The 22274-nt window shown below is 48.3% G+C and overlaps 1 protein-coding gene across 1 annotated transcript in view; it reads right to left on the bottom strand.

Annotated features, from left to right (window-relative positions):
• The window catches only part of DDX31 (DEAD-box helicase 31), a 70999-nt gene that overhangs the window by 33167 nt on the left and 15558 nt on the right, over positions 1–22274 (bottom strand). Inside the window, exons 8-16 of the mRNA XM_082621767.1 lie at positions 21727–21768; positions 20862–20926; positions 19187–19306; positions 18964–19070; positions 17201–17436; positions 16045–16221; positions 12236–12295; positions 3516–3566; positions 1831–1970 (exon numbers count right to left, since the gene is read on the bottom strand). Coding sequence (XP_082477893.1) covers positions 1831–1970; positions 3516–3566; positions 12236–12295; positions 16045–16221; positions 17201–17436; positions 18964–19070; positions 19187–19306; positions 20862–20926; positions 21727–21768 — 998 coding nt within the window. The remainder of the gene's footprint in view (positions 1–1830; positions 1971–3515; positions 3567–12235; positions 12296–16044; positions 16222–17200; positions 17437–18963; positions 19071–19186; positions 19307–20861; positions 20927–21726; positions 21769–22274) is intronic.

Genomic DNA, 22274 nt, shown 5'->3' with positions numbered 1-22274 from the left:
CTAATTATTATTTTCCCTTTTTCAATTTCAGGCCTACATTTGAACCTTCCATAGCAATCAACCGGAAGGCGTTTATTCGAGAACAATGACGAGAGGGAGAGAGGCAGAGGCATCTACGCTGACGACTCTGTGCTGGACCATCACCCTTTGACTGCGCAACTGTCTGCAGCCATTTCTCCAAGGAGATCACATCGCAGTGAACGAGCACAGGAGGCCAACCAGAGAGAGCTGCTGACGGGGAGGAATGGGAGAACGTGAACCTGTGGGTCTAGAACGGGAGGAGGGGGCCGTGGAGGCAGAGGCGGCTGCCAAGGCGCAGCGAGTCCCTCCTCTGTGGGACAACACACCTCTGAGAATACCTTCCACACGTACATGAATCGCCGGGACAGAGGGAAAAAGCTACGGCGCTGGGACGGGTTTTCATTTCGACCCCCCTGTATTTCTGGAGTGTAACTGCCTGATCGGGTGCCGCCTAGACTCGGAAAGGGCCACAGAGAGAAGTCTGATGTGGCCTCCAGCCCCCGGGAACTCAGAATCCAGCTGGAGATGGAGCTCCTGGTGAAACGTGACTGACTGATCTGAGATTTTCTCTCACAAGTAAGAGAAGAGATGCACGTCTTCCTGAAACAAAAACCACTCCTTCAACTGACAAGCTGTATCAAGATGAGAGAATTACGTAAGAGGAAAACCCACACCATCTTCATTTTTGCCCTCTTGAATTCATCGGGAGCGGGTCCTCACCTCCCCCAACACTGATGGGTGTGAAGCACATTTTCTGAGAAAGCTTCATTCCACGAACGGTCACACCAGCAATCTCGAAAGAGTGTTGAGAGTGTTGAAGTCTGACTGGGGACAGGGGAAGTCACTGAGTGGCTTCTGAGCAGCTGGGCCACTCCTGTGCCCGGCGTGTACCGTGCCGCCACCTTGGGCATCACATGACTCTTCCTGTGCCTCCAAAAACATTCTATGCATCACTGTGCTTTCTCTGAGCAGAAGAAATTCGTGAAAGTAGATCAGTGTGAAAAACCGCATGCCTTTAGAAGCCCGTTTTTTGAGCCTGTTACTTTAGATTTTATGGAAAACATGACTAAACAAACTCATTTCCGTGGCCCAGGTGGATGCTTTCTGCTTTCATCACAATCACCCCTGGCCAGCTCGAGCTGCTGTCCTCTGTCTTTGCTTTCTTTGTCTTTCCTCGGGGAGATCGGGGTTCGATGGAAGCCCCTGGCAAAGGTTCCATGCTGCTGAGCCCTGTGGAGTCCCTGACCCAGGGCTGGAACTGGGGGCTTGATGCTGGGGGATGTGAGAGGCTGCCATCTGACTGGGTGCATACGAGACAGCAGCTGGACAGCCTTGGCCACAAACATGTGGTACATAATTCACCTGCCCCTAATGGATTCTTCCCTCGTTTTCCTTTCCTGGGGGAGGGGGAGTTGTGTAAAGAATCAAAAGCATTCTTTCTTTCCAACTTTAAAGGTCCTAAGCATTAATTAACTGCAAGAAACAAAAATGGTGACTAAGAGAGATCTTTGAGAAGCTGGCTGGGCGGGTGGCGCACACTGATTTTGCAGCAGGAGTAACGCAACACAGACCTCTACCTGAAAGGAAGAGCGCAACAGATCGTTCTATGCCTTGGAATGGCAACGCAATGAAAACTGTCATGTGCTGATGGCGTTAAGGGTTTTAGTCTTTGCCACTGGCTATTCTGGGACTCACTTAGGGATCACAAGGGTTAATGGCTCCTCGTCAGCTTACAAGGCCCATCCACTGTAAGAAGCGACAGAAAATTAATTAGGTGAGATCAGCCGAAACCCCGTGTTTCTGACTCACTTGATTTTGTGAGAAGCCAACGAGTTGACATATTCTGCCTCCGAAGGAGCCAAAATGAGCAGGCTGCTCCCATGGCAGCCAATCCGGGCGGTTCTCCCAATCCGGTGGATGTATTCAGCAGGTGAAGACGGAGCGTTGTACTAAAAAGGGTAACAAAAATGAAGGCATTCACAGATCAAGGGACTGCCATTAATTGGAAGTGCAATACCCCTCACCTGCCTCCAGGTATCCCAAGAATGAAATCCTGGTGCTATGGTTACCCTACCACAGTCACAAGGAGAAGTCACTCAACCCTGAAACTCCTGGCTTCATTGGAAATAACAAGGCTCCGACATGCCAACGGGAACAGTGGCCAAGTTTCAGATAAACGAGACGTCTTCTCGTCCCGGTATCTCCTATTTAATTTCACTTCTCCACAGGTCTCTTCATTTTCCTATTTGCATCTTTTCACTGAGGTGACTGGGCAAGGTGAGAATGCAGGCAGGTGGGCACAAACTTGCGCAGGATGGCCGCACGACCTTGGCCTACTTCCCCAGTAGACAGAGCAGTGGGGCTGGGGCCACGCAAGACGCTGCACAGGGTACAGGGAATCAGGTCTCCACCGCCTCGCTGCAGGCCACCCAGCCCCAGCGGAGCGGAGCGGAGCTGCAGGCCAGCTGAGAGGCAGGCTCCCCTTCCTGCAGGGAAACGCCTCCGCCCCCACGGACAGCGTTCCTGACCCGGCAGAAGGGCCAACGCTCTAACTCAGCGAACGGACGCTCTCTATGGCAATAACGTCGTCGTCGTTAACACCCGTTGTCCCCGTACTCATTCTGCCCTTTTCTTCTTTGCTGCTCCATGAATCAAAGACCAGAGGGCCAAGAATACGATGGGAGGCCAGGCATATTCAACCGATCAACACCCACAATTCTAAGGCGGCTCTCAATGATCAATTATATGTGTCTGGCCTCCTGCACGTTAAAATCATCCTCGCCTTCCTATTTCAAATCTGCTCCACGGACAGCAGGAAAGAAGACACAATGCCTCTAGTCGCAAAGTCATCCTGTGCCGTGAGCAGAGACTTCCTAGCTAGCGACAGGCATGCGATTCCACTAAAATGTGGATAAACCATAACTCACGTAAACAGGGCCCATGTCCCCTGGCCCCTGTACAGAAGGGCTTAAAAATACCACTCTGCAGACTAAGGAAAAGAAAAGACAAAACTAAAACCACTAGACCAGTGCTAACACCTCTACCCTCTGGCAAAGCATCTAAGGCTACAGGTATGTGTAAGGTGCTGTCAGGGCCTTAACTGCCCCCTGCAGGTCGATGTGCATGGACACAGCGCTCAGGACAGCTGAGCCATCGCCTTCTGGACACGGTGAGGCCTCCCAGGGGCCCAGGTGATTCCTGTTATTTTCAGATGGCGGGAAACTCTGTGTGTGACACACATTCGTCTGCGAGCAGGGGAGCCTGCCCCTCCCTCCCCCGGCTGTACAGTCTGCAGGCTGAGCTGCAGTGGTCAGGTGCGCTGGGTTAAGGAAGGATGTCAGGAGAACTGTGCAGATCGGGCTGGTTGCTGCCTGGTGACCAGGGCAGCACCCGAGAAGAGGGTGATAATAATTATTCTACTTAAAGCCAATGCACCGACTCATGACCACATATCCTGGCCTCAAGCTCGCACCTTAACGACTTAAATACATTACCTGGACAATCCACGTGACTTGAGGGAGATCTAAGCCCCGAGCCGCAACATCCTTCAAAACAGAAAAGAATATGGCTTAGGACAGACTTTCTCAACCTTTTTGGGGTCACGGATCTATCTGATGATCTAATGCAAACTTTGAGGGCTCACCCCCCCCAGGAATGTGCACAACTTCAGGAACCCACTGACGTCCACCTGTGGGTAAAATTCCAATTTAGAGGCTAGTTCTATAGAACCCGCAGGTGAGGCAGCCACAGCCCACTTCACTAAGAGAACGTCGTCTGCACGCAGGCCTGAGAACGGAAATAAGTCATTATCAGACAGTCATCAGCCAGACAGACAAAAAGTATAAAAGCAATGGAGATTTTTTTTCTTTTCTTTTCGGCTGGTCGCCATCTCAAGAGCAAAGACTCTGCTCTCTGGTTTCTGGCCATTCTGTCAGAGAGACTAGAAAATGGGAATCTTCCAGGCTTTGGCAATAAAGGTACACCTGGCATTCACCTCCAAGCACAAGTCACACCAAGAGTAGCCCCAGCCAACAGGTACTGAGCGCTCACTACACACCAGACACGGTGGAGGGCATGTTACCTGCGTTATCTTGACTCATTGTCAAAATAATGCCTCAGACAACTATTACTCCCATTTGATAGAGAGGAAACCAAGATTCAGAGAGATTAAGAAACTTGTCCAGGGACATACAGCTAAGAAGCAGAGCTAGCCCTCAAATCCAGGTCTGCTTTGCTTTTCCAAGACCATATTACAGTATACGGTTCCACGATCAAAAAAGATGCTGTGGGGCTTCCCTGGTGGCGCAGTGGTTGAGAGTCCGCCTGCCGATGCAGGGGACACGGGTTCGTGCCCCGGTCCGGGAAGATCCCACATGCCGCGGAGCGGTTGGGCCCGTGAGCCATGGCCGCTGAGCCTGCGCGTCCGGAGCCTGTGCTCCACTACGGGAGAGGCCACAACAGTGAGAGGCCTGCGTACCGCAAAAAAAAAAAAAAAAAAAAAAAAAGATGCTGTGTCCCTCATATGCTGCTGGTGGGAATGTAAAATAATACAAACCCCTATGGTGGGGAATCTGGTAATATCCAGCAAAATTACATATGCACTTGCCCTTTGACCCTGCGCAATCTCCCAGCAATCCATCCTTGGCAAAAATTTAAAATGATCTATGCACAAGGCTATTCATTTCAGCACTATTTATTTATTTATTTATTTATTTATTTAACATCTTTATTGGAGTATAATTGCTTTACAATGGTGTGTTAGTTTCTGCTTTATAACAAAGTGAATCAGTTATACATATACGTATGTTCCCATATCTCTTCCCTCTTGCGTCTCCCTCCCTCCCACCCTCCCTATCCCACCCCTCTAGGTGGTCACAAAGCACCGAGTTCAGCACTATTTATAATTGCAGGTCTGGTAAGAACCCCAGTGTCTAGCAGGAGACGGGGTGAATAAAACACGGCAATACCTACCTCATAGAACGGAGTTTTACACAGCTACAAAAGGAATGGAGCTTCCTATGTACTGATGTGGAGGATATCTAGGCTATATTTTGAGTGTGAATAGTATGCGTTTGTGTAAGAAATGGGGGAAGTACAAATATATTTGCTCATATTTGAAAAAGAAATAATGGAGAGAAAAACCCCAAAGCTTATAAAAAAGTGACCTATACGGGAAGGAAGAGAATGGGGGAGGGGATGAGGATGAAAGCTGGACTTCCTTTAATGGGCCCTTATAATTCTGACCCTGAGACCATGTTTCAACATCATTAAAAATTAAAAAGTAAGATAACCAGCTGTCATGCAATAGGAAAGACAGAATATCACCTATGACATATTCTTGCCAAAACAAAACCAAAACCCTAGAAATGGAATCTAAACAAGTGCCTAGACCTACTGCAGGGAGACAGGAACAAGGTAAACAGCACCACAGGGACACAATGTGGAGCATTCTAAAGGACAAATGGTCTTTCTTCCACCAAAAAATCCAGGAAAAAAGAGAGGGTAACAAAAACAGAAGACATTAAGTAGACAGATGGATAAATGGATAAATGCACAGATGGATCGATAAGCAGAGAACCAACACCTGGAAGGAGGTTCACCAAAACTGTCAACGGTGGTTACCTCAAGGTAGAGGGATTTGGGGCAATTTTTACTTTTCTCTTCGCAGTTTCCTGCGTTGTTTGCTTTGTTTTTCTTTTGACGACGAATGCATGTCATTCCCCCCGCAAAACCCCGCATTTTTATTTAGAAAAATTTAAACCTACAGAAAAGCTGGAAGAATAGTACAATGAGCAGTTGTCAGTCCTTCATCCTGATTCACCAGTTGCTAAACATTGGCACAGCTGCTTTTTTCCTCTGTACACATGTGTTTTTCTGAACCATCTGAAAGGAAGTTTCAAGTATCATGACATTTTGCCCCTAAATACTTCAGCACATGTCTTCTAAGTAAAAGGACATTCTTCTACATAAATCACAACACCATTACCACACCTAAGAAACTTCACACTAAATAAGTTTATTTTACAATAATCAGTCCACTTTCAAATTTCACCACTTGTACCTAAGACGATTTTTATAGTTGTTTTCCTTTCTTAACCCAGGACTGAAGCCTAGATCATTCATTCTATTTTTATTATAGCCCTCTAGACTTCCTTAACGTAGAATTGCATCCCCACCCTTAACATTTACTTCTTTTTATTGTTTATTTTTTGGAAAACAATCATTTTTTCAAGAGTCCAGGTGTCCTGAGGAACATCCCAGAATCGGGACTTTTCCGTCTCCTCATAGTAAGATTCTGGGGGAGCGTTCTGGCAGAACGACATCAGGGTGGGGTGTACCGCCCAGCACGTGACCTCAGGATACAGGCAAGGTGTCTGTCCTGTGCTGGGGACGCTGTGCTCAGTCACTGGAGCAGGTGGCATCCACCATCTCACTCCCTTGTGACGGTACCTTTCTCCTTTGCGATGAGTGAGTAACCTCAGGAGGGAAACTTTTGAGACTGCTTCTCAGAACATTTTGCCCAGTGGTTTTAGCATCATTTGATGCTACTTGTCTGTATCAGTTGTTACCCTGATGTCTACAAAATGATGGCTTTCTAAGCCTATAGTTCCTTCCATTTCTATAACTGGCATTCATCTGTAAAGGATGGCTCTTCCTCCTCTCTCCTCACTTTTCAGTATCACTAAGAATTTATAGGTATACAAGGTTTTTAAAAAAATAATAATCCTATGCAAAGTTCTGTAAGAAGCACATTAAAACAATCGCACCCGGGGCTTCCCTGGTGGCGCAGTGGTTGAGAGTCCGCCTGCCGATGCAGGGGACACGGGTTCGTGCCCCGGTCCGGGAGGATCCCACATGCCGTGGAGCGGCTGGGTTCGTGAGCCATGGCCGCTGAGCCTGCGCGTCCGGAGCCTGTGCTCCGCAACGGGAGAGGCCACAACAGTGAGAGGCCCGCGTACCGCAAAAAAAAAAAACCAAAAAAAACAACCGCACCCTTATCCTCCAGGGTCAGAGGCAGGATTCAAGGAAGACACTGTCCCACCATCATCTAAGTCACCCAGAAGACCACTGCAGGCAGGTCAGGGCTGGTCTGCCTTCGCTCTGATTAAATCCCACCTGGGATTTGTGGGTCTCCTTTGAACGGTGGCCAGAAGCTGCATTTATAAATGTTAAGTAGACATTTCATGTATTAGAAGTGTGTCAACCACCCAGGAAGTGTTTTCTGACAGCTCCCAGGTGCCCTGAAAGCTGAAGGCGGATGTTCCAGAGCCGATGCCTTTGAGAACACAATTTAGAGTGTTCTCTACACTAACCACAGTCACTGTCTTTAGAAAAACTGACAGGTTCTTAAATCTGCGAAGCTCTTGTTAAGAAATGATTTACTTCATTTAAGTGCTCCGCACTGGGAGAGGTACACAGACAATGGGCTGTCTGAGCTTTACAGGTAAGCTTTGTAAAAAATTTAATGCTCATCGGTTTAGTAAACCCAACTAAGAAACACAGATGAATCTCAAAACTAGCATATGGTGTTAGGAAAGCCACTCCGGATACAAACACGCTGAAACAGTGAGTTAGGAGGCACCGCAGCCACTGCCATCAGGACTGTTCACGGTTCTTTCCCACTCGGGCTGGGCAATCGGCTCAGGACACCAGGCTGACAACCTTCCCGCCGCCCACTACTTCTGGTGTTGGGGTGGCGGCATCTCACAGCCAGCCACTGCTCGGACTTCACCAGCCATTTCCTTAAGCACTTCTTTCCAGTCTCAGCCAAGGCTACTCTGAGGGTGGGAGAGTGGATCAATCCTGCCAGTGCAGGAACAGGGAGAACCGGACTCTAGGACCACTTTAGCAGCCACCAATCCGGGCAAGTCACCTCTGCTTTCTGAGCCTCAGTTTACCCACCTATAAAATGGCTACAATTTACTTATCTCTCGAGGTTGCTGTGAAGATCCAATGAGACAGTGGGCGTGCAAAGTGTCTTGAGAATTGTAAATCTGAGTGTTCCAGTTCGTGATGAAATAAGAGCCAAACGGAGGCAATGAGGTGGGGATTTAAAAGCCTCTCGGCTCTCTTCCCCCCTCACATCCCATCCACCCGACCCGGGCAGAGGACCACAGAGGAAGGGGACATGGCTCCATCTTCCTGGATGCTGTCAACCAGCAGCACCAGAGCCACAGGAAACTGACCTGCACAAGACTCAGCAAAGGCTTCAGTTCTCCGCCCACCCTTAGAACTTAGATCCAACCCAACTGTATTCCTTTAACCTAATTAGGGCGAAAGAATCGCTAAAGTCAATTCTGAAAGACACTCACCAGTCAGGCCTTGAAGTCCGTGGGCCTGACAATTGGCCGCCTCCATGAGACCAAGGGGTACAGATGGAAGGCAGCTTGCTCAGGTGCCAGCCTGTCAGTTGGATTAAAATGACTCATTTATTTACCCGAGCACCTCACAAAGTGCTTTTACTAACAGGGAGAGGGGGCCTGCGGCTCTCCGAGCAAGGGACGCAGCAAATTCGCCTCTGCTGCCTTCCCGTCCTGCCAAAGTCATTACTGCGGGCGTGTGGAAAGCCATCAGCGGGGCACAGGCCCCCGTCGTCCGGGTGACAGATTGGGCTGCGTAATCAGAGGGGGAAGGAGACAGCGCAGAAGCTGTCAGAGGCGCGAGATCTTGGCTGGAGCCGCCAAAAAGCTGGCAACATGAGTTAGCGTAACTGAGTCAATAGCCAACCATCTCCAAATGATCTTGCCATTAACACGAATGAAATACGGGCGGAAAAGATACACTTCGCCTAAAAAGCATACCCCAGAGAAAACCGAGAAAGTCTCCATTTCTTCAGGGGTGCTGAAGGGACATTCTTGGGATGCTTACAGCCTCCCTCCTTTGTCTCCTGCCCGCCTGGCACAGCGAGATTTCCCAGGAGGACAGGAAATTAAGAACCGCACAGACCTAATGGTGTGTTTCGAGCAAAAAAAAAAAAAAGAGAGAGAGAGAAAAGGTGGCGAAGAGCAGCACAGGTGCCTTAGGTATCTTCTGAAAGAGCAGGCAGGTGCGGACAAGCGCAAAACATTCCAAGGGATACTCAGGCCACGGATGCAGGTGGAGTCGGAAGTGCCTCTCCTTGCTGGGAAAAGGCCAAGGCACTGGGTACTTACATCCAGGGACAAGCAGGGAGGGCCAGCATCAGCCCTAAAACTGGAGGGAGCTTGGAAACTCCACATTCCAGTCACTCAGTGGGGTTTCCCCTTCCCAACCCCTCAACTTAACAGTGGTATTAAAAAAACCTCTGGCTTAGGGTGAGTGCTTCACTATAAGCCCCAGGAAATATTCTGCTTCTTTTGATTTCTTAACTCCACTGAGGAACGTGGGCTTTGAACTTCCAAATGACTCCTTCCTGCTGACACTCGCTCCCTCCTTAACTTGGGTTCTTCTTAGATCCAGTTTTCTAGAGGACACAAACTCACATTTCAAATATGTAAGGACTTCTCTTTCCCAGGCTGGTCTCTCCTCCCTGACCATCTTTTCACCTCTGCCCAGACTCTGGACTCATCGCGGTCACACGTGTGCTGAGAACCCACATTATACAGCCATGTACCAGGTCCCGCAAGATTGTGTGAAGTTAAGATCCTTGCTTTTAAGATGTTTAAGATGAAAGGAAACACAGACACACACACACACACACACACACAGAGACACACCTTTAACTTTCTTCACAATAGAAAAGATATAAGGGAGGAAAATGGGGTCAAGGGGATTTTCTAGAAGTAAAGGAAACAGCAGAACTGTGAGCTTTTGTGTGGTTACACCACAATTCCCAACTTCTCAACGAGACAGTCAGTCTTCTGGCCTCATTAAAATGATCTCGGGATGATAAATCAAAATGGCAAAAGATACGGTACAGAGGGGAAAAGTCCCCACGCAACAATTCACGAGTGGCTCCCCTTTATCCAAAGAAGCAAGTCCTCCATCCGCCTTGTCCTGCTGCAGTCCCGCTGCTCATTAACACCCAGGAGGCTCCCGGAGAGCTTTCAGAGCCTGGCAAGTGACAGGCTGCTGAAGAGGACGCAGTGACAACATCTCCCCAACCCAGGCCCCACCTATCACAGCCAAAGCATCTCAGACACCCCAAGTTTCTGCCTATAGCAAAAAAACATGGCAGAAGTAGAAGGAAGACTGGGCAGCAAAGAAGACCTTCTCCCCACTGGGGACTCCGGGCTTGTACCCCGGCTTAGAAATGGAGAGGAATGAGCTCCCACCCAGCTCTTTTCCAGTCATTTCCTAGAGCAGAATAAAGAAAAGATGAGACTGGCAGAGGTTCTGCATGCTGGACGTGACCTGGGCCAGCAAGTGAACACGCACCGAGGGGCTTACCTAAATCAGATTATGGCAAGTGAGAGCTTGCTTTTCACGTGGCACCCGGGACTGGCAGGGGGCAGAGGTGCCAAGTCAATGGTGCTCCTCATCTAGCTGACATCACCTGCCTGCAGGCAGCAGCCAACAGGACAAGGAAAATCATCATATGCTTTTGACCCCACCGAGAATCACATTTCAGAGAATGATCTTTTCTTCCGGAGAGCTACTAAAAAAAAAAAACCCAAAAACAAAACAAAAAACTGAACTTCAAATACCTGGAGTTTTAGAGCTCACCCACGTCTGTAAAAAACATGGCAGCATTTGCACACTAGGAGACTCAATAATTTCCCACCAGGGACAAATCCAGCATCTTAAGGGTCAAAGATAAAGCATTTTATTCTGGTCCTAATCCAAATTCCAACACACAGGTTCCTACTGCCTTCTCTCTCTCTTTTTTTTTTTTTGCAGTACGTGGGCCTCTCACTGTTGTGGCCTCTCCAGTTGCGGAGCACAGGCTCCGGACACACAGGCTCAGTGGCCGTGGCTCACGGGCCCAGCCGCTCCGCGCAGCATGTGGGATCTTCCCGGACCGGGGCACGAACCCGTGTCCCCTGCATCGGCAGGCAGACTCTCAACCACTGCGCCACCAGGGAAGCCCCAGACAGAGGATTTTTGACAAAGTTCTTTATCAAGTAGATTACTTGGACTCATCTTCGCTTTGGACCAGGCAAGTGAAGACAGTTTTAGAGCAAACACAAGCATCTGACTTGATGGGCTTCATAAAGAGAAGGGCTACTTGCTCAGACTCAGATCTCCTTCGGAGGCAAGCATTCCAGGAGCAACGGCTCTCAGATCTGAAGGACCAGAGCTGGCGGAACCACTGTTGGCCACACACACGTGAGAATCCGCAGGTCACCGGGCAGGCCGTCTTGTAGGTGATCATGCATATATACACACACAAGAAACAAAGCTGCACTCGCTCACAAACTCTCAATTTAGAAAGAAAACAATCTCCATTACCTTTAAAACTAAATAGAGAACAGGAGTTCCTTAAAAAGTAATTGTATTGAACGAGGCCTAGACAGGCACTCAAGCAGCTAAATGTCGTTGCTTCTACCCAGCCCTTGTTCACAGGATTACTAAATTGATGGCGCAATTTCATTACTGTATATATAGGGGTTTCTCAAATAACCAGCTGGGGATTAAGTTCCATCTTCCGAGATGGCACAAACAGGGAAGGCATTTTAATCTTGGGAGCCAGCAGCCACTTTGGTGAAGTGAGTCCCCAGGGAAGCAGGGACGTGGAAGGTGTGAGTTTTCAATCTCAAAAGATCACAAGAGATGTGCACGACAAAGGTCACCGTGGTGCTGGAGGAGGTGGCTACCCACGACTGCAAAGACTGAGGCCGAGTGAGCGGCCCTGAAAACTGCAGGGCAGATGGCAGCTCTGGACACCAGCACATAGACTCTGTCCAAGTGCATCTACTTTCCTTTAAGAGAAGGTGAGCAGAGGCAAGCGGAGTGATTTTGTTGTGAAAAGACTTTCTCAGCTCTAATTACTCCCGATAGCTGTAATTTACAAGTTCTTGGTGGAGAGAAATCGCCAAGATTCACACGTTTTCAGACAAACAGCTGCCACTATTAGTGAGCAAATCGCCAAGTCTTCCGCGCGGTGGCAGCCCGCTATCTGCGGCAGTAAGGTGGCAAACCAGGAGTGCAAAGAGACCAGCCACACCAAGCGGCCCCCGGAATTCCTGTTCCCCGTGGGGCCGGTGACCCCAAGGCAAATCGTCGGGAGACGAAAAACTGCCACCACCATCACAACCATTGTCAACCTTCCCACAGAGCGCAGAATGATACATACCGTGCAGAGAAGAACCCCTGTTTTGGAACGTGAGAATTCTTGAAACACGGCTGTTCTTTCCTACAAAAACAAGCAAAAATAGGGCCTTTGTAACTCTGAGATCGAGTCCAGCAAGGTAGGCTTAGATTCTCATAACTCTCCCAATTTTCTACTGCTGTAACTATTTTTAGGCACAGAGAGAGAGGTTTTGCCAAGAAAGAGGAAGAAGTGGATTCTTCACATCTTCCAACAAGACCCTATACCTACACGACCAGGCTTCTTGGACTGCGGCAGAGTAACAAGCTTTGAGGGCAGCACGTTTCATTAAGACAGTGCGGGGGGGTCGGGGGGAGGGAGGGGGCCACGCCCTCCAGAAATGGCCAACACCCAGAGCAAGGAGGGCCAAAGGCCACAAGTTCCTGCACTCAGGGTTCCCAACTCAGAATGTACTCTAACACCTTTTCTACAGGTGGTCTAGAGGCTGAACAACAACCAACCTTTCCTATGGGGCAATTTTCTTAAAAGCTGATTTTTAAAAAGATTTTCAAATTATGAAAGCCATATATTTTAACTATAGAAAAATTATACTTCAAGTCAAAGGAAGGAAATTAAATCATCCTACCACTCAAAACAAACCACCACCGCTGGCAACACCTTGAAGCTTCCTGAGCCCCTTTCTAGGCGAAACATAATGAAATATGTGGCTTTTTAAAAACTGGCATCATGGTTCTCACACTCCTAACATGCTCTTATCATATATCAACTGGATGTGGACATCTTTTCATGCCAGTAAATAGCCCCAAACCACCTTGTCTCCCATGACTATACCATATTCAGCTGAACGGGAGCCCCACCTCCACGTGACCAGTGCCCCACTCCTGACAGCTGAGGTTGTCTGCACTGCTCACCATCACAGACAACGCTGCGATCAACAGGTCTGCAGGTAAGTCACTGTGCTCAGGCTTAACTATTCCTTTGGGGTAAACTCCTAAAGGCAGACTTGGTGGACCAAAAGGCCTTGGGCATGAACTTGCAGGGGCCACGATGGGGGTGTGTTTAAGTCACAGTGTTGCCAGAAGTTAAGACTTGGCCATGTCCATCTGTTAGCAACAACAACAAAAAGGAAATATACCCAAATCACTGAAGATTTGGAAAAAAGAAAGAAGTGAAGTCTCTCTTTCTGCTCTGACACCAAGGTATACCTCATTCTGGCCTCTCGCGGGTACACATTCCATCACGTGACTGGACCCCAGGCTGCACCCCACGGAGCACAGTGGACAGGGACAACCGGCACGTAGGGTGTGTACCAGGTACCAGACGCTGGCCTGCCCTTTACATGTCTGAACGTATCCGATCCTCAAAGCAACCCAATGAGCAGGTACTGTCACCACCCTCACTTCCAGAGGAAGAAACAGAGGCACAGAGAGGTTAAGTAACTTGCCCAAGGCACGTGCATACACTGTTAATACAGGACTGAACTGAGATCTGGACCTAGGGAATTTATGGCTGCACTGTAGAGCCAAAATCAGAAAAAAATCCGGAAAGTTCATAAAAGCCCGTGAAACTAATCGTAAAGTCCAGACATACTGCACTCAGGTGTGGGGTAAGGAACACAACTACCAGAGTCCTGAGCATCCATCGCAGCTATCACGCAGCAACTTCAAACAGGAGCTCCTCTCTGATGCTCTTACACTTGGCTAGGGTCACGTCAGTCACTTCGGGAGACCACGCTAAGGTCATGTGGAGCAGGGAGCAGGGTAACAAGCCAGGAAGACGTGATAGGGACGGTGTTAGCTTAGTCCCCTGGGACAAGACACTGCACCAATATTTAGAAAACAAAATACAGAGATCCTCCCTGCCACCTTCTACCCATCTCACAGGGAGGGTGTGAAGGCTAAACACTTAATAAACAAGACAAATAAAATACTAACAATTATTAAACGATGAAAAAACTACACTCTTCCTGAAAGAGAAAGAACAGCAATAATGGCACCTGACATTTACCCAGTGCTCACTCTGCACCAGGCCAGGTACTAAGTACTTGATCTGCATTAACTCAGTGAATCGTCACAACAACTCCAAGAAGTACTCCTGTTCTCTCCACCTCAGAGGCATGGACATTGAGGCACAGAGAGGTTAAATGCTTTCCTGAGGTCACACAGCCAGTGAATGGCAGAGTCAGCACCAGAACACAAGCAGTCTGCCCCCAGAGCACACGGCTATAAACACCCTACCCAGATACCACGCTGTTACAATGAGAGATGCACAGTCTGAAATAACCTAACTGCAGAATCTTCTGTTGACACATTCAAACCCCTAGATCCTCCTTAGTCCACATCCAGCTCCTTCTTCATCCTCACACCTACCCTGCAGGATGGCTCTGTAGAAAACAGACCTAGGATATTGATAAAATCAGTTAAAAAAAAAAACACCCATAAATGGCATTACATTATGAAATCAACAAACTTGATTGAACTGGGGATCCTGAAGGTAAAAATTAAGAGTTTACAAAACTAAAGCTGGAATATTCAGGAAATTCTGTATAGTCTTGTGTTGAATAAGAAGCTGTGGGCTTCCCTGGTGGCGCAGTGGTTAAGAATCCACCTCCCAGTGCAGGGGACACAGGTTCGAGCCCTGGTCCGGGAAGATCCCACATGCTGCAGAGCAACTAAGCCCGTGCGCCACAACTACTGAGCCTGCGCTCTAGAGCCCTCGAGCCACAACTACTAAGCCTGTGCGCCACAACTACTGAAGCCCGCACGCCTAGAGCCCGTGCTCCGCAACAAGAGAAGCCACCGCAAGGAGAAGCCCGCGCGCAGCAACGAAGAGCAGCCCCCGCTCGCCGCAACTAGAGAAAGCCCGCGCGTAGCAACGAAGACCCAACGCAGCCAAAAATAAATAAAATAAATTTATATTAAAAAAAAAGAAGCTGTGTCCTTGAGTCACCTTGAGCAACTTCACTTTTCTAAACCTCCGTTTCCTTAATTATTAAAACAAAGAAAAGCAAAAACGAAAAGAGGGGCTGGACTTGATGACCTTTAATGTCTCCTTTAGCTCTAAAAATGTTCTGATTTTTAAGAGGTGGTGCTAGTCCAACCTCATTCCAATCTCTGGCTTTCTTTCCGGCTTCCTAACTTTCTACGCGGCCTGGTGACCTCTGCTCTGGGACAAGACGGCTCCCGTTCCCAAGCCCTGCTTGTCCCTCCTGCCGCAACTGCAGGGAGTTCGTCTTGTTCTGCACCCGCTTGACTCCCTAAATGGATGGCCTGCCTACCAGCAGTGGAACGAGAGTGAACGGAGCTAAGTACCCAAGATGAGGAAAATGTTCCACTCCTCTTCCTGATCGAAAATATTCGCCAGCGCTGAGCCCCTGCAGCCCCTCTGGAACCCCGCGTCCTCTCCCAACCCAAGTGTGCCGAGCGAAAGCGCTGCATCTTGTTGACAATGACAGCAGTCACGCTCAGCAGTACCATATGGGAGCCACAATTTAGCTCCATTAATGCTCTTAATTTGAAGACATCAAGCCCTAATTACACACTGGGTACTAAAAAGGCAAAACCCTTCCCCGGTGCCAGCTACTTAGTGGTACTCTGTTGCCTTAACAGCTGGTTGGGGTACAGTCAGGCCAAGCTGGGCCTGCGAGCTCTCTCGGGTGGAAGAGACCAGCTCCCGGAGCAAAGCAAATGGGAACAATAGGCTCCCCCTCGCCCCATCGACATAGCCGTGCCACCCGTTTTGGCCTCTGGTGGGTCGCCCACTTTAGCCACGTTCTTCCCTGGCCCAGCGGGGTCCCTAGGGAAGCCAGGGCCAACCCGGGAGGACAGGCTCACCTCCTGCTCCAGGTCGCCGTGCAGCCGCAGGAATTTTAACCGCGTGGAGGCACATGGCAACCCACCTCGGGCCAGGGCCCCTGAGCCGCTCAGCAGGGTCTGGAGGAAGAGGTTGTAGTGGAAGTCCACCAGCTCGCAACTCGAGAAAAAGATGATCATCTTCTGGTCTCTCTCAAACTACATCGATACAAAGGGGGAAAAACCACCACGTGTTTTTAAGATCAGGTGACGCTTAAAATGAATCTCTTTCTAAAACACACGGGCAGGCTAGCCCCGATCTGGAAACAGAGGTGACAGATGGCTTTGAATTATTTTTAAAAATAACACAGGGGCTTCCCTGGTGGCGCAGTAGTTGAGAGTCCGCCTGCCGATGCAGGGGACACAGGTTCGTGCCCCGGTCTGGGAAGATCCCACATGCTGTGGAGCGGCTGGGCCCGTGAGCCATGGCCGCTGAGCCTGCGCATCCGGAGCCTGTGCTCCGCAACGGGAGAGGCCACAACAGTAAGAGGCCCGCGTATCGCAAAAAAAAAAAAAAAAAATTAAAATAAATAATAATAATAAAAATAACACAGATCCTCCACACTACAAAGAATGTAGGACAGGAAAATGACACAGCTGCAACCTCGAACAGGCCTCTTGCATCTGAGAAAAACAATTGTGCTTCAGAGCGAAGTCGCCCTTGGCTGTGTCCCTCCCCCTCACTCGGTCCCGCCACGCATGGCACTCCCCAGCGGGGACTCTGCACACGCAGCTGGTCTCGATGCCCTTCCACCTACTATCTCCCCATATACTAGAGACAGTTACCACGGGAATCTAGTAAAGATACAAATACAATGATTCTTTAAAGAACACGAGCAAAGGCTACTGTACTGCCTCACATCCAGCATGCGTGTACCCCCTGTGACATGCCCGCTATCAGTCCCAGGAAAGGTATCTGAGGCAGATCTTAAGTTGAACGTAATGGCCATCAGTGACCTCTGAGTCTTCACTGCAATCCTAGAACCACTGACTGAGAAGATCTCCGCTAAGGTCTGCGCTTGCACCACAGCTCAGTTTGGAAGCTTCTGTGTGTGTCTCAGCTCACTGCCTCAATGCCCGACATGAACAAAACTGTGGTCTTTCCCCGGATCAGGCTGGACTCAGTCCCCAGACCTACCTTGCATTTCTGCAGGATGAAGCCCGCTAGGGAGACAAGCCTCAGTTTGCTGGGAACCACCGTCACGTACTGCTCGAGACTCGCTGGTATGGCAAAGCTGTCCAGCTCGTCGCTAGCTTGTGGAGGAGAAGCTTCAGGAATGGCTTTGCTCTTTGGGTTCGACTGGTCATGGCTTTCATCCAGGACAGAAATACTGACTGGGTCGTGTAAACTGATATCAGCTAGCCATGTTACACCTTGGAGAAAACGTGAAAAGGACAAGACAACTGAACAGGCACACGCTGTAGAACTGGTCACACCTGCACAGCCCCCCCCACCACACACCCAGGCCTATTAAGAAACTCCTGATGGGTATCCCCAAATGCCAGCACTGATCTGCCCCACTGTCAGTCCAGCAGGGACCCACCTATTTCTTCCCAGGGACCAAAATCCCATCCACACCACCAGAGTTTCTAAACTCTGACCCGTGGAAGACCACTGAAACAGATGCCTGCCCACCACCCCCCAGAAAGGGTTCTGTGGTCAAGTAAGTTATGAAAACCCTGATAAAAAGCTTTCCTGGGATTCCTTCCCAAGGTTTTCCGGGCTTACAGGCCTTCCCAGGACCTTTATTGTATAAATGTGCACATGAATCTCCAAGAGGGGGAGGTAATGTGTGGCATTTCCCCAACTTTTTGAGCACAGAATCCCCTTTCCATGGATTATCTCTCTCTTTCTTTTTTAAATATTTATTTATTTTATTTATTTAATTTTTGGCTGCATCAGGTCTTAGCTGCAGCACACGGGTTCTCTAGTTGTGGCATGCAGACTCTGTAGTTGTGGTGCTTGGACTCCAGAGCGTGTGGGCTCTGTAGTTTGCGGGCACGCGCAGGCTCTCTAGTTGAGGCACCTGGGCTCAGTAGTTGAGGCATGTGGGCTTAGCTTCCCTGCAGCATGTGGGATCTTGGTTCCCCAACCAGGGAGCAAACCCATGTCCCCTGCATTGCAAGGAGGATTCTTAACCACTGGACCACCAGGGAAGTCCCATGGATTCTCTCTTAAAGTCACTGTTAGTTTGGATACACTCTGAGAACTGCCGGTGAGTCACGTGGATGGCATCTGGTACGTGTGCACCAGAGCAGGCTAGTAAACCGAGTAAAGTGACATAAGAACATGAGAGCTGACTTGTCGCTCAGACAGGGAGTCACGTGCGGGGGTTCCTGGTGGAGGGTGATACAACTTTTCCAAGCCTAGGTGTTCCCGTCGACAAAAGAGAGCTAAGAAATTCCTTCTTAACAACGACGGAAAGACAGAAATGAGCTCACAGAATATATTCTTTAGGATAGATTTCTCTTTAGGAGAAAGGCAGGGTGATTACACCAAAAAATGAGCTGGGATAGAGGTTAGTTACCACCTTCAGGACAAGAGCCCTGCTCTCAGTGGGTAGCAATCGCGATCACAACCTCACGAGACCACCAGGCGGGTGGCAGGCAGCGTCCTCCCCTCCTGCACACCCTGACGGGAGCACAGCAGCCTCTCCTTCCCGTGAGGGCTCTGGGCCTGGGACCTGCCCCCTCTCCCTTTCCCCACGTGCTGGGGACCGGAGAGTCAGGATGATGGGCGAGGGAGGCCGGGAGCACAGGACACATGGTTTGAAGGGCAGTCCTCTCGGGACACCTTCCTCCTCGCCCGCTCCCCACCGAGGCTAAGTATCACTGCTGGGAAACAATGCAGCTCGCGTCTAGGCCCTTCCTCTCCGTTGAGAACAGCACTTCTCAACTCACCTTCCGTGAGTGTTGCCGACAGCAAGACGTTCTGTCGTTCCTGGCACTCGGCATTTACAGCGTTGAGTATCACTGTGATGTCCTTTTCAAAACCCAAATCCAGGATTCTGTGGTTTCAAGGGAGGAGTTTTAATCTACGTGAATAAAGGGAACACTAAGGGGCTCCAGAAGCTTCGGCAAAGACCAGAGAAACAGTCCTTTCCTGCTTCCTGGAAGGGCTCACCTGTCTGCTTCATCCAAAATCAGCCACTGGATTCGACGAAAATGAATGTTCTTTGTGGATTTAATATGATCCACGAGGCGTCCGGGAGTTGAGATGAGAATATTTATTCCTTTCCGGAGTCTGTTTAAATTTATATATCGTAAAAGAAAGTAAATCAGATGGAGCCATAGCAATAGAAAACACAGGGAAAAGGCTGAGGAGGAGACAGATTCATGGCCAGCGCCAACATACCACAGCTCGAAATCATGACAAACGTAATGACAAGCGGATACAAAGATGTATTTAAGTTCTAATTTTTCTCTGAAGTTTCTCTGTCTTACAAAAAATAATTGTAAGATCTGAAATCCTATTAAAGTTGTCTCAGAGGAATCTTTACTATATAACCCAATGCCCTTTATCTGATCCATAGATGCTTCCTAGAATATTCCAGATAGATGGTCACCTAATCTGTTCTTGAAGGCATCTGTGCCGGGGAACCTCCCACCTGAATGCATTATCCCATGCCAACGTGCTTTAATGGTTAGAATGCTTTTTTCTTATACTGGATCCTTGTTGTAACTTCCATGCCATAGGCCTAGCCTTGCCCCATGGACCAGGTGGAATAAATCTAACTTCTTACTCCACAACCATCCTTCATCCCATTAGTCCATAGTAATAAAAGCCTACAACTTTTAGCTGAGTACATTTTCCAGCTGCCCTTGTGATTAAGTGGGCACATGCCCATGTTATGGCAATAAGATAAATGGATAAAGGGAGCATGCAAACCCCACCAGTACCTTTAAAAAGAGGAGGTATGATTATCTTTGCTCCTACCGGCAGGAAATCAGGTATAATGGCTGGAGCGCCAACAACTATCTAACACTATGAGGAAAGCCTGAAAATGGAAGCTTCGCTTAGTGGCACAAAAAGCCATAATGAGCCAGGGTCCTCGCGCTGGCGCACGCACCATGCCAGCCCCGATGGCTACCGCCACGCTTCTTAAATGTGAAAGAAAAAGAAAAAACTGCCATATTGTTTACGCCACTGCTGTTGTTAGTTACAGCGGAATCTTACCCTAACCGATACCTGAAGGTTTCAAGTTGAATATTTGCTCCTCAGTTACAGACTACACACATGGTTGAGCATAACTACTAAGCATTAAGCTATAACAAAATAAAACCGTTTTTAAAAGAATGCACCAAATTTGGAATTTACTTCTTGCAACAATTTTCTACTGACACCCATTACCAATTCTAACATAGAATTAGGAATCAAGTATTTGGGTGTAGGAAGCAAGATGCAAAGCATTATGTAGGTTTATAATCTTGTTTCTGTAAAATCAAACAACAAAAATCCCAAACTCCCAATATCCACAAAAGGGAGTCAAGGGGGATGTATCCTTAACAAGGGGGGACTGTGGGTCTTGGGGGCCGGCGTGGGGTTGAGATTTAAGAAGGTAACGAGCTGTTACTGACCACATCAAAAGGGGAGCCCTTGGTAGTTTCACCAATATTTTAAAAAACAGCACCGTTTAGAGTGACCGCTCCCTGGGGACTCAATCTGTCCCCACACACTGGGACTAGGAACCATCATCTGAGACAAGGCTCTCCCCAGGCTGAGAAGGGCCAGAGTCTTACTGAAGAGGAAGACAGAACAGACTTTAAAAGGAATTAACAATAAACAAACCTCCCCCTACCTGGCTTTTTCTGATTTTCTCTTCTCTCCTCCCATTAACACTCCAGGCACAATCCAGGTAAATGGCTACAGAAAGACATCAGACCAAAATCAATGCAAAGCCCCATTTACTGCAGAGGCTGATTCCAAATTCCCTTTCCTTAAGGAAGTCGTGAGGGAGGACTCTGCTTTTCATTGCAGGAGGTATTACTGTGCAGACACCATTCCTAGGCCTTGCCATGCCCATGGATATTAGCAGTAACTTAAATTATACCTAGGCGACTAGCTTCCGACACTGTAAGAGAGAAATGTGGGCTTTTTAAGTGATTCAAGTAGCTTCTCTGCCTTTCCCTGTACAGCCTGAATTGAAAACACAGTTCAGTAAGTCTATTGCCTTTTTTTTTCCTTTTTGGTTAAGATCAAACCCAAGTACAATGCTTCCTTACTCCCACTCGTGATAAAAGAAAGGAGAGATCAATTCTCAATCTAATTCAGTGGGCTGGCAGCCTTTGGCTTGGAAGCTTTCTCTCTCTTCTTTCTTAAACAAACCCTGCTTGCGGCTTGTTAAGTTGCTTTCACTGGATCACCTTAAGGTTGTACCTGTGAGTCTCTGTAGGTGGCTTGCTAGTGACTATGATGAACAGATTACAGGACCTGAAGTACCAGTGAACACTAATAATTTCACTAAGCTAGAAATTGGTGATTCGTAAGGTTCAGATCAATAAAAACCTATAAACTGTATCTGGGGTGAGCAGAGACATCCAGGGAATACAAGGAAAACTGCAGTAATTCCTAGCTCTTTGAAAATAAAGAAAAGACTGGTATCTTTCTCTTTCCTCAAAAAGTCAGGAAAAAAAAGACAAAACTGAACTCATGGCTTGCCTTACCTTAAGCAGTTTCTGGACAGTATCAAAGCTTTGTAGGGCCAGCTGTAAATGTTAAAAAGTTAGAGTTAATGAGCAAGGTCCCTTCTTACCTTTTTATTTATTTTTAAAAATTTAGACAGTGTAAAGTGATAAGGATCCAACCTTGGACCTCAAGTTAGGATTTAAAAAAAAAAAGCCCTATACACAGAATCTACTTGGGAAATACACCTTGTTCTTAGGCTGATTCTGAAAACTGTCAGTCTGGAGAATGTGGCTAGAGACATCACATCTATTTCTTGGACATACACAAACATAGTGTTCTGTGCTCCCTCTGCTGGCTCAAATTCCCAGAGTACCACACAGAAAAGTACAGTCTACGGTACACAAAGATGGAAGAAAATGAAACAGAGTCAACCTGTTTGGAAAGAGAGAGAATGTAATACGTGTGAAGCGGTAAACCGTACAGTGACGCGACAGGCTGGCCTTGGGAACGTTACTTTACAGGTGACGTGACTATATCCTAAGGCTATGCTGGGGCAGAGCAGCAGCTAAAGACAGAGACGGTCATT

This window comes from Mesoplodon mirus, assembly GCF_964341445.2.
Source record: "Mesoplodon mirus genome assembly, chromosome: 1".
In the NCBI taxonomy this organism is placed as follows: Eukaryota; Metazoa; Chordata; class Mammalia; order Artiodactyla; family Ziphiidae; genus Mesoplodon; species Mesoplodon mirus.
This window is presented reverse-complemented; position numbering and strand designations above follow the sequence as displayed.